We start from the raw sequence: 19,832 nt of genomic DNA, 5'->3' as shown, positions 1-19,832 counted from the left end.
TACGTGTCAGGCAGGGGTTGCAAACATAGAGCACATTGTTTGTGCTTAGTTTTATTGGACTTTTTAGCCTAAGGGGAGAGCAGAGAAGGAAGGGATCAGCTTATAGGTAGAGGATTATGAAACACTCACCCAGTGAAGCCAACGCCATACCGGTCTTGGAGGTGGAGATTTTGTGTGGGGAATAAGTAGATCTGATTCTCTACTTCTTGTCTTGCTCCTGTGAGTATCAGCTCCTGCCATGGAGCGATCACTCTTCTTTGCTGATTTAGCACTGCTCATGCTCTCATCCACCGCTGGTGGAGGCTCGTTATGTGCCGGGGACAGCATGGTGAGCAGTTAGCGCTGTGCCCCGGCCTGTATTTGAGAAGCGCGGCCATTAGAACGCCACCTGCCGCGAACCGGAAGTGTACCCATCCACTTCCGGTTCAGTGAATCAGAGCGGACTTACCCGCGCGATGCTGCCGCCGCCGCCGCTCCCATGCACATTCTCGCAGTAGCACCGCTGGAGAGCGAACGATCCTCCACACCTGCCTCCTCCATAGGCCGGACTTCAGTCGCCCGGAACCTGCCGGATGGTGCCCAGACGAGGGGGAGGATGCATGCAGTGCCTCCCCCGACGCTGCCTCTGATACCGCAGCCCCTGCTGTTCCCACAGATACCACACAGGCGGGTGCATGGTTCAGGTAACCTGGAGGTGCTCCGACCACCTCCCTCCACGTAGGTGTTCCAGGATTTCCGATAGGAACAGGAAACCAACTGAGGAGGAGAGGGGGACCGCCCTTTTTATCTCTGTAGGTTTCCTGTTCCTATGGGCGGGTCCCTCTCTCATAGTGGGTGCTGCCGTGGCGAAGGGTAAAACACCTGTAAATGCTTCCTTAGCATTTACAAAGGTCCCTTAGTCCGTTTCAGTAAGCTCCACAATCATGGGGAAGACTGCTGACTTGACAGATGTCCAGAAAGCAGTCATTGACACACTCCACAAGGAGGGTAAGCCACAAAGATCATTTCTAAAGAAGCTGGCTGTTCACAGAGTGCTGTATCAAAGCATATTAACGGAAAGTTGAGTGGAAGGAAAAAGTGTGGTGGAAAGAGGTGCAAAAGCAACTGGGATAACTGCAGCCTTGAACGGATTGTTAAGAAAAGGCCATTCAAAAATTTAGTGAGATTCACAAGGAATGGACTGCTGCTGGAGTCATTGCTTCAAGAGCCACCACACACAGATGTATTCAGGACATGGGCTACAAGTGTCACATTCCTTGTGTCAAGACGATCATGACCAATAAACCATACCAGAAGCATCTTACCTCGGCCAAGAAGAAAAGTAATAATAATTTTATTTATATAGCGCCAACATATTCCGCAGCGCTTTACAAATTATAGAGGGGATTTGTACAGACAATCGACATTACAGCATAACAAAAATCACAGTTCAAAATAGATACCAAGAGGATATCAAGCTTACAAACTAAGAGGAAAAGGGGAGACACGAGAGGTGGATGGTAACAATTGCTTTAGTTAGTCAGACCAGGCATAGTGTTAGGCTCAGGTGTGGCATAGTGTAAGGCTCAGGTGTTCATGTAAAGCTGCATGAACCAGTTAACTGCCTAAGTGTGTAGCAGTATAGACACAGAGGGCTATTAACTGCATAAAGTGTATGAGAACATGATGCGAGGAACCCAATTATGTGTTTGTTTGTTTGTTTTTTAATGGGCCACACAGGGATAAGTAGGCTAATGCATTGAGGCGGTAGGCCAATCTGAACAAATGAGTTTTTAGGGCACGCTTAAAATTGTGGGGATTGGGGATTAATCGTATTAACCTAGGTAGTGCATTCCAAAGAATCGGCGCAGCACATGTAAAGTCTTGGAGATGGGTGTGGGAGGTTCTGATTATTGAGGATGCTAACCTCAGGTCATTAGTGGAGCGGAGGGCACGGGTAGGATGGTAGACTGAGACCAGAGAGGAGATGTAGGGTGGTGCTGAGCCATGGAGTGCTTTGTGGATGAAGGTAGTAGTTTTGTACTAGAAAAGAACTGAACTGTTGCTCAGTGGTCCAAGGTGTTTTCAGATGAAAATATTTTCCATTTGGAAATCAAGGTCCCAGAGTCTGGAAGAAGAGTGGAGAGGCACACAATCCAAGCTGCTTGAGGTCTAGTGTGAAGTTTCCACAATCAGTGATGGTTTGGGGAGCCATATCATCTGCTGGTTTAGGTCCACTGTGTTTTATTAAGACCAAAGTCAGCGCAGCTATCTACCAGGAAATTTTAGAGCACTTCATGCTTCCCTTTGCCGACAACCTTTTTGGAGTTGGAAATGTTATTCTCCAGCAGGACTTGGCATCGGTCCACACTGCCAAAAGTACCAATACCTGGTTTATAAACAACTGTATCACTGTGCTTGATTGGCCAGCAGACTCACCTGACCTAAAATCCATAGAGAATATATGGGGTATTGTCAAGAGGAAGATGAGAGACACCAGACCCAACAATGCAGACAAGCTGAAGGCTGCTATCAAAGCAACCTGGGCTTCTATAACGCCTCAGCAGTGCCACAGGCTGATTCGACCAAGTATTAAGAGCATTTACTGAACATACATTTCAGTAGGCCAACATTTTGGATTTTAAAATCATTTTTCAAGCTGGTGTTATAAAGTATTCTAATTTACTGAGATAATGACTTTTGGGTTTTCATTGCCTGTAAGAACTTCCCAAATACTACGGAGGTCATTTCTTAATACTAGCCTGAAAAACTCAGTTTATAAATAATCAACATTACTATGGTAGCAAATAAATGGGAAGACAAGAAAAGGGAAAGGGAAGTAGAGAACAATTGGCACAAGGAGTAAAAATATATATCTATTAAAAAAACAACAGACAACAGTGGGGGAGATGGAGACATGCCGGAGGACATGAATATAGCTGAACTGAGTAAATACATTAAAGCTCTTCCAACTAAAACGGATCTGGAAAGTTTTGCGTGCAGGCTTGAGAACTCGTACAAAAAAGAGATACATAATTTACAGACAGAATTCACATCGCGCATAGAAGATGTAGAAAAAACGCAAGAGGATATCTCACAAGAGCTCCAGGCACACAGAGAAATTTTAATGGACCACACCATGAAACTGGAGGAAATGTCATCTGGCCTTGAGGATCTGGAGAATCGCAATAGGCGTAACAATATCCGTATACGTGGCCTACCAGAATCTGTCAGTCCTCAGGACCTAGATCGTACAGTTCAGAGAGTATTTCTGGACATTCTCGGTGACCATGGAGACAACACCATCGAGTTCGACAGGATTCATAGATCACTTGGTCCTAAACCCACGTCTGAGGCGCGCCCTAGAGACGTCATCTGCAGGGTGCATTATTTCAGAATTAAGGAGGCCATCATGATGGCATCTATGAAAAAGGGGCCGCTCCAGTTTGAAGGTCATCCAATCTTACTCCTATCAGACTTATCCAGGCGCACTCTATTCCTGCGCAAAGCCCTGAAGCCTTTGCTGGAAGCTCTCAAGGAAAGAGATATCCCCTACAGGTGGGGATTCCCATTTCAACTAACAGCATTCAAAGGTGGCAAAAGCGCATACTTCCGCCGGATTGTGGACCTGGCTAACTTTCTAGGAACATTTGAACTTCCACTAATAGATCTTCCAGATTGGCCTCTGGCTCCGACACTTCCAGATGCTCCTCCAAGGTGGCTCAGGGTTCCACGTTCCAAGAATCGTCATACCAACGAAGGCTCCTCAGATCCCCCATGAAGCTTTTCACTCTTCATTTGTTCCATCTTCTTCTTAGTTTCAACCAGTTTCTATTCATTGTCGCAATATGCTCAGATACTCTGCTGCAGCTGTGTGGTCCCATGAACACTTATTGTTAGTAGGCCGAGTCTCCTGGCGGGACGGTTTGTCCCACAGCGGACTCGCCTTAGAGGTTTGATCCTATTCTTTGAGCGCCTGGGCGCGTGGTGTCTTGCCTGTCATCGGTGAATTTATCCCCCTCCCCCCCCTTTTTTTTTTTCTTTTTTTCTTCTCCCCTCTGTGTTCTCTGATGACATGCGGGACATCTCGCTGGTGCAAAGACAATTATTCTGTTTAACTAGACATTACATGTTTGCAAATTCTCGTTTATGGGACTTACCAAGTTCGTGGGGGTTGGGGGGGTCGGTATCTCCCTTGGCTTCCCTTATCCACTTAAGGTGCTCGGGTGAAGGGAGGGGAGGAGACTTCTCCTTCTTCATTCTTTTGGCCTAAACATACAGATGCATAATCTGACCTGGTGCGTCAATCCTAACGCACCTTCTTTTATGTTTTCTATGCTCTATTATTTCTTCTTTACCCCGCCTTTTTCCCTTCCCTCCTACTGTTTCTTCCCTACTACCCCTGGCTGTCGCGTGTTCTGGCAGATGGGGCGCATGATACTGCGGAATGGCATAAAGATATTTGATAATGGATGAAATTAAATTTTGCTCCTTCAACGTTAAGGGGCTAAATATACCTGAAAAAAGACGGCAGGTCCTGCTTGATAGCCACAAACAGAGGGTCTCTGTGCTACTGCTCCAAGAGACACATTTCAAATCTGGTGTGGTGCCACATTGTTCCACAAAAAATTACCCTAAATGGTATCATAGCCCAAATCCATTTTCAAAATCAAAAAGGTGTCTCAATAGCCTTTCACAAATCCTTTGTGCCTGAGATCTTAGACTCACAAATTGACAAAAATGGCAGATATATCTTCCTACTCATCACATGGGTAGCACATAAACTTGTAATTGCTAATGTATATTTCCCAAACCAAGGGCAACAGAAGTTTGGAGCCGACTGCAGAAGACGTCTTGAGGAGTTTGCTGGTTCCTCTCCTGTGATACTTGGGGGCGACTTTAATATTCCTATGAACCCTGCGGTGGATGTCTCTTCGGGTAAGTCTTCATATCCTGCATCTTCTATTAAAAAAATAAGATCCCAGCTGCGCAGCTTGAGACTGGTAGATGTCTGGAGGGTTCTTAATCCAACAACTAAGGACTATAGCTTTTTTTCAAAAATACACAACACCTACAGTAGAATAGATTATTTCTTCATATCACATAAGTTGCTTGATATGCAGGTAAAGGCGGACGTGGGGTCGATATTGTGGTCAGATCACGCTCCTATTTACCTAACAATTTCACTTCATTCTGCCTCGAGACCAGGTTTCTCCTGGCGTCTGAATGAAAACTTACTACAGGATCCCATATGTAAATCCAAGATTGATCAAACAATCACAGATTTCCTGACTGACCACGAGGAAGACACCACGTCCCCTACTATAAAATGGGAAGCCTTGAAAAGTGTAATAAGAGGCGTCCTCATCTCTCATGGCGCGAGGTTAAAAAAAGAAAGAGCGGCGGCAGGGGCTGGCTGGCACTTTTCAGCCTGGGGGGCAATCACAAGGCAGTGGCCCTTCAGTTGCGGTGGCCCTCCTTTTTCCTGCTTACCTCTGGCCATTGCATTAAAACAGCAGACATAACAGGCTTTAAAAACATGCTGGTACAGAGATATGGAAACAGAACTGAGCTTGCTGCATAGATATGGGAGCAGAACAGAGCTTACTACAGAGATATGGGAGCAGAACGGAGCTTACTACAGACATATGGGAGCAGAACAGAGCTTACCACAGACATATGGGAGCAGAACAGAGATTACAACAGAGATATGGGAGCAGAACGGAGCTTACTACAGACATATGGGAGCAGAACAGAGCTTACAACAGAGATATGGGAGCAGAACGGAGCTTACTACAGAGATATGGGAGCAGAATGGAGCTTACTATGAGATATGGGAGCAGAACTGATCTTACTCCAGAGATAAGGGAGCAGAACAGAGCTTACTACAGAGATATGGGAGCAGAACGGAGCTTACTACAGAGATATGGGAGCAGAACAGAGCTTACTATGAGATATGGGAGCAGAACAGAGCTTACTATGAGACATGGGAGCAGAACAGAGCTTACTACAGAGATATGGGAGCAGAACCGAGCTTACTACAGAGATATGGGAGCAGAACCGAGCTTACTACAGACATATGGGAGCAGAACAGAGCTTACTACAGAGATATGGGAGCAGAACGGAGCTTACTACAGAGATATGGGAGCAGAACGGAGCTTACTATGAGATATGGGAGCAGAACTGATCTTACTCCAGAGATAAGTGAGCAGAACAGAGCTTACTACAGAGATATGGGAGCAGAACAGAGGTTACTACAGAGATATGGGAGCAGAACAGAGCTTACTACAGAGATATTGGAGCAGAACAGAGCTTACTATGAGATATGGGAGCAGAACTGATCTTACTCCAGAGATAAGGGAGCAGAACAGAACTTACTACAGAGATATGGGAGCAGAATGGAGCTTACTACAGACATATGGGAGCAGAACAGAGCTTACTACAGAGATATGGGAGCAGAACCGAGTTTACTCCAGAGATAAGGGAGCAGAACAGAGCTTACTACAGAGATATTGGAGCAGAACAGAGCTTACTACAGAGATATTGGAGCAGAACAGAGCTTACTACAGAGATATTGGAGCAGAACGGAGCTTACTACAGACATATGGGAGCAGAACAGAGGTTACTACAGAGATATGGGAGCAGAACAGAGCTTATTTTGAGATATGGGAGCAGAACAGAGCTTACTACAGAGATATGGGAGCAGAACAGAGCTTACTATGAGATATGGAAGCAGAACTGATCTTACTACAGACATATGTGAGCAGAACAGAGCTTACTACAGAGATATGGGAGCAGAACAGAGCTTACTACAGAGATATGGGAGCAGAACAGAGCTTACTATGAGATATGGGAGCAGAACTGATCTTACTCCAGAGATATGGGAGCAGAACAGAGCTTACTACAGAGATATGGGAGCAGAACTGATCTTACTCCAGAGATATGGGAGCAGAACAGAGCTTACTACAGACATATGGGAACAGAACGGAGCTTACTACAGAGCAGTGGCGTAACTACAAAAGTTATGGGCCCCGTAACTGTCAAATGGGGTCCCCCCATGCCAAAATATATAGATCAATTAGAAATGGCGACACACGCAATTGTCATCTGCATTAGTAATACATGCACCATTACATAATTAGTTGTAGGCTGGGTTCACAAGAGTGAAGTTTACATTCTGTATACACACCACAACCTCCAGCCTCGCGGAGGGTATCCCTCCTGTAAACCCAGCCTGACGGGGTCAACCCCTTATAAATGGAAGTGTGCTCCTCTAAACCATGTAATCACTGCCAATCCTCCAACCGTAAGTGGTGAATTTCCAGAGCTGGGAAATGGGAGCTCAATATTAGAACACGTCAACTTTAGTTCCCATCCCGCCTCAAGGAAGTATGGTAGACAGGTGTGATAAGACTATTAGAAAAACTACTGCCACACACACAGCAGTACATACTGGCAGAAGTGTGGGGGCATTAGTGCCTGTGTATGGACATGTTAGTGCCTCTTAGCTTCTGGCAATGTTTTACCTCAGCTCACATTTGGGCCATACCATTGTAAAACAGGTAGACACATTTACCCACTGACCCTACTATTCATAAGGAACTGCTGTCTACCCCTTAGTTGCCACTGTATATAGTCAGGGTGGGAATGTGGGCTACAGAACAACACAGGGCGATGACACTGCTACCTGAACCCTTCAGCTGCCCTACTATGTGCAGGGAATAAAACCAGTACAAAGTAAGGCAGCCTCCCTGCAGAGCTGTCCAGGGCCGTACTGGAACAAAAAAGGAGCAATGCCACACAAACCCCACCAGCCCACAGACTATAACACTCCCCGACACCCGATCAGTGGATTTTCCTATACTGTGTTGTGTTCTTCAACGCTCCTCTTAAAGGCGTTATCGGAAGAGCTATGTGTGAATGCCGTCGCAGTGCGCACGATTGATCGCTTCTTTAGAGCGCCGGTTCTCGAGATCATGGGGGTCCCAGCGTTCGGACCCCAGCAACTACAAAGTTCTCGGGAAAGGGAATTACTTGGTATAATCCATTTAAATGCGTTTTCCAATATATATATATATATTTTATTTTCCCATAGTATTCCTGAAAATAATAAACCAATATTAACCCTCCCAAAGACCAATGTCGCCTATCCGAGAACAGGACAGGAGGAGTGGTACTGTGCATTGTATATATACAGGACAGCAGGAGTGGTACTGTGCATTGTATATATACAGGACAGGAGAAGTGGTACTGTGCAGTGTGTATATACAGGACAGGAGAAGTGGTACTGTGCAGTGTGTATATACAGGAGGAGTGGTACTGTGCAGTGTATATATACAGGACAGGAGGAGTGGTACTGTGCAGTGTATATATACAGGACAGGAGGAGTGGTACTGTGCAGTGTGTATATACAGGAGGAGTGGTACTGTGCAGTGTATATATACAGGAGGAGTGGTACTGTGCAGTGTATATATACAGGACAGGAGGAGTGGCACTGTGCGGTGTATATATACAGGACAGGAGGAGTGGCACTGTGCGGTGTACATACACAGATACTTAGATTTACACCACGTAGGCTATATACAGTATATAAAACTGAGCAGCACCAAATATTTAAGGGCTTGTCCACTACTAGGACAATCCCTAAATGTTCGGCCCCAATAAATTAATAAAGCCTATACTCACCTCCTGTGCCAGCGCCGTTCCCACAGAGGCTGTGATGTGGTGTTGTGACACGTGATGCCCGGCACCAATCAGTGCTGGTGTCACTGTCTCAATCTTCGCACAATCTGAACATGGAGGACGTCCGGGATCAAGCAGCTCATCCTGCACGTCCTCTTCATGTTCAGTTTGTCTGAAGGCGAAGACAGTGACACCAGCAGTGATTGGTTCCGGGCATCACGTGTCATAACACCACATCACAGCCTCTGTGGGAACGGCGCTGGCACGGCAGGTGAGTATAGGTTTTATTAATTTATCGCGGCCGAACATTTAGTTTAAGACGAGGTTGTCCTAGTGGGAGACAATCCCTTTAAGCAGTGGACTCTTTATTAGCCCATATTCTCGGCCATATTCTCGGAGTCCACCGCACACACACAGGGAACCGTGGAATTACTGGGGCTCTGGCCTGTCGCAAAATGGCAGCGCCGGACACCCACGCAGCACTGCTGGGCACCGGAGACACCCGCAGCACCAGCCAGCAACCGCCAGGCATCCAGAGACACCCAGCAGCAGCACCAGACATGCACCAGCACAAGACCCCCCACACCATCACGCCGCACATCAGTGCCCCCCTCATCCTGGCCTGCAGCATCACCCCACTCCTGCCTCCTCCAGCAACGACCCTGAGACCCCCCTTCACTGCACCCAGTAAGCAATAAGACGCATGGATTATAAGAAGCACCACCATTTTATTAAAAAATATTTTTTTCTTATTTTTCTCCTCAAAATTTGGGGTGCGTCTTATAATCCGGAGCGTCTTATAATCCAACAATTACGTGTATATATATATATATATATATATGTATCCAAAAACGAGGCAGCACTCCATAGTTCAATATAAAAACGTGCAGGGTTTAATTTACCCACATATTCTAGCAACGTTTCAGCTCACAATGAGCTTTTCTCAAGCCTTGAGAAAAGCTTATTGTGAGCTGAAACGTTGCCAGAATATGTGGGTAAATTAAACCCTGCACGTTTTTATATTGAACTATGGAGTGCTGCCTCGTTTTTGGATACTTGCAATTGTGGATGATCGCTGGACTGATTGTCTTGGGGCCCTGCACCTGAAGATAAGTATTTCTGTGCTGTTCCCTTTTTCTACTCGATATAGATATATATATATATATATATATATATATATATATATATATATATATATATATATATATATATATATATATATATATATATATATATATATATATATATATATATATATATATATATATATATATATATACACACACGCACACATACATGCACGCACACACGTGGACACACACACACACACACACATACAGACACTCACACACATATCTATATATACACATACATAGACACACATACATACATGCATGCACACACACAGACACACACATATACACATACATAGACACACATACATGCACGCGCACACACACACACACATAGACACACACACACACACATACGGTATATATATATACATGCATACACATACATACATGCACGCGCGCACACACACACATACATAGACACACACACTCACTCACACATACATTATATAGGTGAAACCGCGACTGCGGTATGTACATTATATAGCTGATACCACTGTGTGTAATATACTGCGACCGCTATGTATAGCCCATAAAGGCCAGACGCTGTGTGTGTACAAATGTGTGTGTGTGTCTGTGTATGTATATATATATATACACACACACACGCACATAAACACTGCGGCTGACCTATATGGCCTATACACAGCGGTCGCAGTATATTACACACAGTGGTATCACCTATATAATGTACGTACCGCAGTTTCACCTATATAATGTATATACAACAGTATACAATATACATTAGACAGGTCAAACTGCAAATGCTGCATATACTTACAAAAGGTTTCATCTTGGTTCTCACCTGAGATAGTGGAGGATGAGGAGGGTCCACTGTCCAGCCGGCATCGGAGGTGCTAAGGGCGTGGGGCGGATGCCGGACGGGGATTGGTGAGGAGAGCACTGTTCTCTGATGCTGGTTCTGGCCAGGGTCAGACACGGTGAGGCTCAGGTGTCTCTGTGTGTGGTGGCGGCCTTTTCAAATCTTTGCACAGGCCATGGTGTGTGCGCTCTCCTGTTTGCCTTCACTGACAAAAGCTGCAGCTGTGTACGCAAGCACAAATGAGGGCTGTGCTCATGTGGGCCGCCACGGCCTTGGTCAGCGCGTTCAGCAAAAGAGCACGCACCAGGGCCTGTGCAGAGGATTTAGAGGGCCGGTGGCCCATTTTGTAGCTCTGTGTGCTTAGGGGTCCCTTAACACTCCGGGCCCCGCTGCAACCTCTGTAGTTACGCCCCTGATAGTGGTATACCATAGGCACAGATATGCAATATTATATACACTGGATGGATCAATCCTGCACCTGGCCCTGGACATACATGCACTGTATATATACAGGGCCATGTATATAGCCTGTGATGTCTGGTCACCAGGTTCAGGCGTGATCACTCCAGTGCTGGATTCTGTAGACAGTCTGTGCTCACTCTCGGTATAGGGAGATTTATTGCAGGAGGCTGAACTTTCCTGCAGTCTGGTGACCCTGGAGCCCATGACCTGGCACTGACAGGGTGACAGTTCAGACTCCTGCAATAAATCTGTGAGCATCAGCAGAGCGGCCACTGATACTATAGAGACCGGCCCTGGACTTATCAGGAGGTGAGCAGCAGCGTTCACCTCCTCACCGCACAGAGAGCTGAAGGTACTCACTGATGTCTGGGACATCCACATGCAGATCTCCAGCAGTTACATGCAGCAGTGTTCCTCTACCTCTGGAGCCGGCGCACACAGGGAGCAGGGGGCGTGTCTGCAGCTCCACTGTGAGCGAGGCAGCTGCCAGGACATAGAGAACACAGCGCCGGCCACCAGCAGCCCGAATCAGCTGCTTGGTGACCGGCCCGGGGGGCACATGCCCCTTTTCCACCCGGCCCAGCCCGCGCCTGAGCGGCGGAAATACTTAGCTTAACAGATCAAATCCACCAATTAGAAAACAAACATAAACGAGACCTTGAGGCCAGCACATTTGCTAGGCTCTCCTCGGCTAGACAAAAATTGTTATCTATAATAGATCAAAAATCTAAATGCCTCAGAGAAAGACTCAAGAGCCGCTTTTACCAGCTAGGCAATAAAAGTGGTAGACTCTTGGCCAGAGCCCTTAATCAACGTAATCCCAATACCTACATTCCTTTTATTAAAAACAAAGAGGGGAAGAAAGTGTTTAATACCAGAGGTATTCTTTCCAACTTCAGTGAATATTACAAATCTCTATACAACATAACGGGACACTATAAAGAGGCTCCACTACATTTTCTTCGTAATAAAATCAAATCATATTTACAGGAACATAAACTACTCACTCTGCTTGAAGGGGATCTACTTGATCTTGAAAAGGAATTCTCAGTGGAGGAGGTGTCTGAAACCATTAGCGCTTTGAAACAGGGCAAGAGCCCGGGCCCTGATGGGTTCTCGGCAGGCTTCTACAAGTCGTTCAACACACTGCTTAGTCCAATACTTCTGAAGGCCTGTAATTTTGTCTCTCATGGGGGTTCATTCCCTACACAGGCACTCATCGCTCACATAACAGTTCTCCCTAAGCCTGGCAAGGACCCTTCTACATGTGATAATTACCGCCCGATCTCTTTAATAAATCTGGATATTAAAATATATGCAAAAATGTTAGCCAATAGACTATGCCCCCTTTTTACCAAAACTAATAAACCAGGACCAGGTGGGCTTTGTTCCAGGGCGAGAGGCGAGGGACAACACAATCCGAACTATCTCTCTAATTGACAGAGCGGGCAGAGAGGGGGACCCCCTGTGTATCATGTCAATAGATGCTGAAAAGGCCTTTGACCGGGTCCATTGGGAATTTATTTCCCAGACTTTGGAGGAAATTGGCCTAAAAAAAAACATGCTGCGTAGGATCTCCGCCCTGTATTCTTCTCCTAGTGCTCAGGTCAAGGTAAACGGCTCACTATCAGAAATGTTCCCGATCAGAAATGGTACAAGGCAGGGGTGCCCTCTCTCTCCCCTCTTATATATCCTAACAATGGAGCATTTAGCCGTGGCCCTGAGAAATAACCCATCAATTAATGGTATAAAATTACGTTCTGAAGAACATAAGCTAGCACTTTTTGCAGATGACATCCTGCTATATATTACGTCCCCCTCTACGAGCCTACCAAACATTATTTCAGAGCTTCATAAATTTGGCCACCTAAGTAACTTCAAAATGAATTCCCATAAATCCGAAATCCTAAACATATCACTCCAACTCCCCTTGGTGGATCAATTAAGGAGGGCTTTCCCATTTAAATGGAGCTTTGATTCCCTTACATATTTAGGTATCAAAATTACAAACAAAACGTCTAAACTGTTTGAAACCAACCTTGCGCCAATCTTACAGAAAACAAACTCAGACTTGGAGAAGTGGCACAGGCTACAATTGTCCTGGCTGGGTAGGATCAATGCAGTGAAGATGGACCTCCTGCCTCGCCTCTTATATTTTTTTCAAACAATTCCCCTATACCTACCAGCTTCCTTCTTTTCCCGCCTCAAACAAATAATTACTCGTTTTATTTGGTCTCATAATCGAGCACGAATTTCATATACAACATTGAGTAGATCTAAATCGACAGGTGGACTGGGTCTCCCGGACCTCGCGATTTATAGCTATGCATCATTGGGAACTTGTATCCTAGACCTTTATCATAGTAAAAACAATAAAAAGTGGGTCAACTTAGAAAATGATCTTAATGGACGCGACTCCCAAATTGTACTTTGGAAAGGAGGCAAGGGGCTAGGGCAGGACATCTACATGCCCTTCCTTACGAGAAACTTGTTGCTTCTTATCAAAAATCGAAATAAAGACTTTCAGATCACAACCCTCCCGGGCCCCTTAATTCCAATTTACGATAATTCTGCTTTTCCGGCAGGGCAGAATAGAGAGACATTTCTAAATAAGAGAAAAGAGTCAAAACCCATCATCCACGACTATTTCAATGAGACAGGGATGAAGTCCCTCAGGGAACTATTCCCAGGGGAGGAATCATGCTCTGTTGACTGGTTCTTCTATGAACAACTTAAAAGTTATATCCACTCAATCTCTAAACAAGCCAACATCAACAGGCCGCTAACTCCCTTTGAGAAGCTCTGCATATCAGCAAATCCCCCAGATCATATTGTCTCGCTGCTTTATAAAATCTTCCAAGAGGGGAGGGCTCCGCTGCAGGGTTGGCCATTATTTTTCTCAAAATGGGAGGGCGATCTGGGAAGACCCTTGTCATCTGAGGATAGGGAAAAAATTCTTCTCTTCTCTTCCAGATCGTCATTATGCGCAGTATCACAGGAGAGGAGCTATAAGATTCTAGCAAGATGGTATAGATGCCCTTCCATGGTGCATGCGGTGTTCCCCACGACTCCTGACATCTGTTGGAGATGTTTAAAGGAAATAGGCTCCTACATGCATATCTGGTGGGACTGCCCCCCCATAAGGGATTTGTGGCTGGCCGTCTTTAAACTTCATAATAAGCTGTCTATCACACAGATCCAACCTTCAGCAGGTCTAGCTTTGCTGTCTCTATGCGACTTGTCAATATCTAGGTTCAAGAGGGGCATCCTAAGACACTTTCTTACCGCAGTCAGAAATTTGATCCCTCGGTTTTGGAAACAAGAAAAATTTCCTTCCCGTACAGATTTTGTGGCAGAACTTAATAACATCTATAGAATGGAGCAGTTGATAAATCAGTCACCAGGTAACGCAGAGAAAACTTACAACATATGGGCCCCTTGGATCACTTTTAGGGAAACTCCTGAATTAGATCTCTGGGTTTCCAGAACCCGACACACTATATAGCCTATTCTCGTATGCTTCCGAGCCGTTCCTCGGCATGCGTTCTGTCCGCTGGGATATGGGGGCAGCCACACTCCTTCCCTGAACCCCCCACACCCTCATCCATCCTTCTTTTCTTCTTCCCACCCTCTTTTCTTTCCCCTTCCTTACTTTCTATGTTTGTCCTCCTCACAACTAGTTCGATTATACATATCGTATTTTGAATATTCACAAAGAAATCTAACAATTGGTACCAATTATCCCGGCTTTTTTTATTGTTATCAGCTCATGATTTCGGGATAGACAGGAGCATTGTTGATCAGAAAAGTTAAATCATAAGACATAAATGCTGTAACTATGCTCCCCTTGTTTGACTTAAAATTACTGCCTATCATTGCACAGATTTACCAGTTTGTAACGTTTGCCTTTGTTCTTTATTGCTGTGACCAATAGAAATGATTTATACAAAAAAATATATATCTATAATATAACGCTGGGAGCGTCACTCTGTCCGAAGCCTTTATAGACTGCGCAGGTGCGACGCTCCTAGCGTTACATTATAGAGTGTCAGGAAAAAAAAAATGGCGCCGGAAGGCGCGGACTGCCGGGAGCAGGGGTCGGGAGCAGGGGGACACCGTGCACATATTTGCGCCCTGATTATGTTGTGGCACTTCATGCCACAGCAATTTGTTACTTAAGCCATTCCTTTCCGCCCATTTTCTTCGTCCTCCTGCTGCCGGAATCTGCGCCTGCGCAGTCCGCGCTTTCCGGCACCATTTTCTTGAAGACACACTGCAGGTGTGTCTTCAAGAAAATGGCGCCGGAAAGCGCGGACTGCACAGGCGCAGATTCCGGCAGCAGGAGGACGAAGAAAATGGGCGGAAAGGAATGGCTTAAGTAACAAATTGCTGTGGCATGAAGCTGTGGCACTTCATGTTACAGCAATTTGTTACTTACGCCACCTGATTCCTTTCCGCCGCCATTTTCTTGGTCCTGCTGCCGGAATCGGCACCTGCGCAGTCCACGCTTTCCGGCGCCATTTTCTTGAAGACTGCAGTGTGTCTTCAAGAAAATGGCGCCGGAAAGCGCAGGCGCCGATTCCGCCAGCAGGAGGACCAAGAAAATGGCGGCGGAAAGGAATCAGGTAGCGCAAGTAACAAATTGCTGTGGCACTTCATGCCACAGCTATTTGTTACTTACGCCACCTGATACGGGGCATATACTATGGAGCATCTTATGGAGCAGCGTATGGGGCATATGGATGGGAGCAGCAAATTAAAGAACGGTGGCGCAGGATGGGAGCAACACATGACAGAACGGGGGCGCAGGATGGCAGCAGCACATGACAGAACAGGGGTGCAGGATGGGAGCAGCACATGACAGAACAGGGGAGCAGGATGGGAGCAGCACATGACAGAACGGGGGCGCAGGATGGGAGCAGCACATGACAGAACGGGGGCGCAGGATGGGAGCAGCACATGACAGAACGGGGGCGCAGGATGGGAGCAGCACATGACAGAACGGGGGCGCAGGATGGGAGCAGCACATGACAGGATGGGGGCGCAGGATGGGAGCAGCACATGACAGGATGGGGGCGCAGGATGGGAGCAGCACATGACAGGATGGGGGCACAGGATGGGAGCAGCACATGACATGATGGGGGCGCAGGATGGGAGCAGCACATGACAGGATGGGGGTGCAGGATGGGAGCAGCACATGACAGGATGGGGGCGCAGGATGGGAGCAGCACATGACAGGATGGGGGCGCAGGATGGGAGCAGCAAATGACAGGATGGAGGCGCAGGATGGGAGCAGCAAATGACAGAACGGGGGCGCAGGATGGGAACAGCACATGATAGAATGGGGGCGCAGGATGGAGCAGCACATGACAGAACGGGGGTGCAGGATGGGTGCAGCACATACCAGGATGGAGACCATATACCAATATAAATGCTCGCCACCCGGGCATAGAACGGGTTCAATAGCTAGTATTATATATACACACACGTCATTATTTAACGTAGTATGGCAACGTTAAAAACAAAAAAAAACAGCTTAAGGAGAAAAGCTGACCGTTTGATCTTCTGATGTAATTATACTAAGTAAAATAAAGTATATGTAGCTATTTCTTGCTTGTACAAACTGTGTCCTGCACATCCATTCAATTTTGTGCATCTAGGACGCTTTCATTATTCTACTTGGTGAAACAGTTTCTTTATTGATACGGAAGCAACTAGGAAAATGGCCAGTTTGGGAGAACCCGATTACTCAGAGGGAGACAAGATGACTCCAGCCTTATAGAGTCTCCATAGTCTGGCCTCAGTGTACGGCCAATCTGGCGGAGACACAGCAGTAACCGCACCACTGATATACGGCCCAGTCTGGACACCAGTGGCTACCAGTCTGCCCACATTACTCAGCTCACAGCAGCACTGACAGCAGAGATAGGAAACGCAGCTTGGCAGCATCACGCCTTGCCGTGCCCCTTCTCAGTCGGAGTCATTAACAAGATATTTCTTAAAAGAAGAAAAAAAACGATACAGGAAACCTCAGTAGATGACATCCAAATGGTGGGAAGGTAAAATAAATAGCTGCAATCTAAAAGGCATGAATGGTGGACGTGTAGTGTTATATATGAAGAGCGTACAGACTAGGGGTGGAAGATGGGCAATTCCCCCCCCCCCCCCTCCCCCCGTTGGCCATTGCCCACCGCATTACATTGCCATTTGCAGTCTCTACTTAAAGAGACAGCTCAGCATTTATTCCTCCCACCATGGCCCCCTCCTCCTGTCACACGATGTGACCGTTCTGGATGGCAGGACCCCGGCCAGACACGTCCCACAAGTCACGGTGGTCTCAGACAGCTGTGCCCCCAGCCTGCTCTGTAGCACACAGCCGTGTCAGCAGGTACAGCCGAGCCCACCCCACCGTAGCCGCCAGTGTCACATGTGCACAATGGAAGGGACCGGCGCTGTCAGAGACCTCTTACCAAGAAGCGGGTGGATCCGGTGCCCTGGTCAATGGCCCCCACTAGCGGCCCTAGGACCAGTCTGTTGGTGGCTGCCATGCTCCGCACTGTGTGGCCTCTCCCAGCTCTAATGCACGCTGCCCGGTGAGCCCGGCACACACATAGCCATGCCACACCGGCCGTGACGTCACGGGGCGCTGACCAGCTGCACCAATCACAGGCTGGGGGTGTGCGGCGTGACGTCAGTGACCTTCCTGCCGCTTGTCACCGCCGCTCTGTACACGCCTGGCTGCCCGTGCGTTACGTCACGCTGCTAGGGAGGGTGACCTTGTGTAGCGCGGGCAGCGTGCTGGGTGCCCAGGTCTCGTGTGTGGGGGTCGCGCACCACCTGTCCAGGCAGGGAAGGAATGGCATACAGGGCGCGTGAACTGGTCTGGCCGGTTCCAGTGGAGTGAGTGGCACAAGTGTGCTCGTCTGGTGACATTACATGGGCATCTTTCCCGCGCCTGGCAGCCTCACACATGGCACTCCTCCGGTCCCGTGATTCTGCTCAGCTGCGGTCAGCCCTAGCTATGGGAGGACGGGCAGATGGGTGCGCTGGGCACAGAAGCCTGGAGCAGTATTATGTGTGAAAAACCGCACAGTCTGTACAGGATGCCATGCAGGGACTGACACTGGGAAAACGCTGTCACCTGCAGCAAGTGAGGAGCGTCAAATGCAAGCTGCGCTGTGATTGGCTGCCAGTTCGGACCGGTTACACCTCATACATTTGCCATGTGAGATTTCATCCAAGTCTCTTTCTCTTCTACCAACTTTAGCCAACCCAAGGGTGTAGGGTGAGGTGTCGCAGTAGGGATAGCGTGTTACAGGCATCTAGTCAGGGATTATTGCCTTATAAATTATAATCCTTGCTTCTACAATCAAAAAAGGAAATATCAAGGCGACACCTATTCTATTCCCTATTAATACATCTGTTAGCTGCGTTTAGTGTAGGGATAGCTGCTAAATATCATCTGCTGGAAATCAGTGTTCATTTTGGTCACATAAATCTCTTACACAGTCCATAACTCAATTGTTTTTTTTCAATGCATCAAATTCATCAAAGCAGGCATGGTTGCTCGTGGTCCTCCAGAGTTTGTTGCTGCCACATACAAGAAAAAATCTTTTCAGAGCCGATTCAAATCCCTCCTATATTCTGCAATAATATGCCTCTGATCTACAATTCGTGTAGGGTGAGCTGTCACAGTAGGGAGCATAATCAGAGGCGTAGCTAGAGCTTTTGCCGCCCGGGGCTGTTCCCGAGTTTGGCGCCCTCCTCCCCCGGCTCAATACACACAAAAGTTACCAAAATTGGTTTTCCTGTTTTGAAGAACTTAAACTGGGCCTAATGGTGTCACCCCCACATGCCAAACCTGTGACTTAATACCACCACACCATGACCAGACCACATAGTGACCGAATAATACTACGTACAAGGGACAAATACCACAACACCATTTCCAGACCACATATTACCACCACATAGTGACTAAATACTACAATACTGATCAGTAATAAAAAAAAAAAAACACAATACTATCACCATAAGTGCCAGTATTCACAGGAGATCTGTACTTAGTATGCAGTGTCTGTGTAGAGGTAATACAGATATCACTGGTGACATTGTACACAGGAGCTCTGTATATAATGTATAGGTAATACAGTGATCACTGGTGACATTGTACACAGGACCGCTGTATATAGTATACAGTGTATAGTGTCAGTGTATAGGTAACACTGACTCACCAGTGACGTCTCTAGGTGAAGTCCTTCATCTTTCATCCAGCACAGACCGCCATCATTCCTTCCAGCCAGGACTCGTTTCTGCAGGAAATTACACAGTTATCTCGAGCTCCGCTTGCAGAACACATTACTTAATTTTTCACAACTTCTACATTACACCACATGAAGAAAAAAAGGTGATATAGTGTCACTCTGCACAGTAACAGGACCGCCCCCTCATTTAAAACAGTATACTCAAAAAATAAAATAAATACATCACTGCAGGAATAATATCCCTTAATTAGCCCCTATGGTAATACTATTCCCCACCCTGGCCCCGTTTATCTCATTCCTGGCTCCAGCCATATGTTCTCGCATCCTGCCCTCATGAGTATCCATTCTACCCCATATGATCTCCCCATCCTGCCCCACCAGCCTCCATCGTATCTGTCCTGCCCCATGATCCAATCCTGCCCCATGATCCAATCCTGCCCCGTGTCTCCAATCATGCCCCGTGTCTCCAATCATGCCCCGTATCTACAT

General features: G+C 46.8%; 1 protein-coding gene across 2 annotated transcripts in view; it reads right to left on the bottom strand.

Moving 5' to 3' along the window:
- Positions 1-17,835, bottom strand: part of GK (glycerol kinase) — a 141,588-nt gene extending 123,753 nt beyond the window's left edge. For both annotated transcript variants that reach the window (XM_069757649.1, XM_069757650.1), the window contains exon 1: positions 17,550-17,835. In XM_069757649.1, coding sequence (XP_069613750.1) covers positions 17,550-17,627 — 78 coding nt within the window. In that variant the 5' untranslated portion in view covers positions 17,628-17,835. The remainder of the gene's footprint in view (positions 1-17,549) is intronic.
- Between the last annotated feature and the right edge of the window lie 1,997 nt (positions 17,836-19,832).

This window comes from Ranitomeya imitator, chromosome 3 (genome assembly GCF_032444005.1).
Source record: "Ranitomeya imitator isolate aRanImi1 chromosome 3, aRanImi1.pri, whole genome shotgun sequence".
NCBI classification, from domain to species: Eukaryota; Metazoa; Chordata; class Amphibia; order Anura; family Dendrobatidae; genus Ranitomeya; species Ranitomeya imitator.
This window is presented reverse-complemented; position numbering and strand designations above follow the sequence as displayed.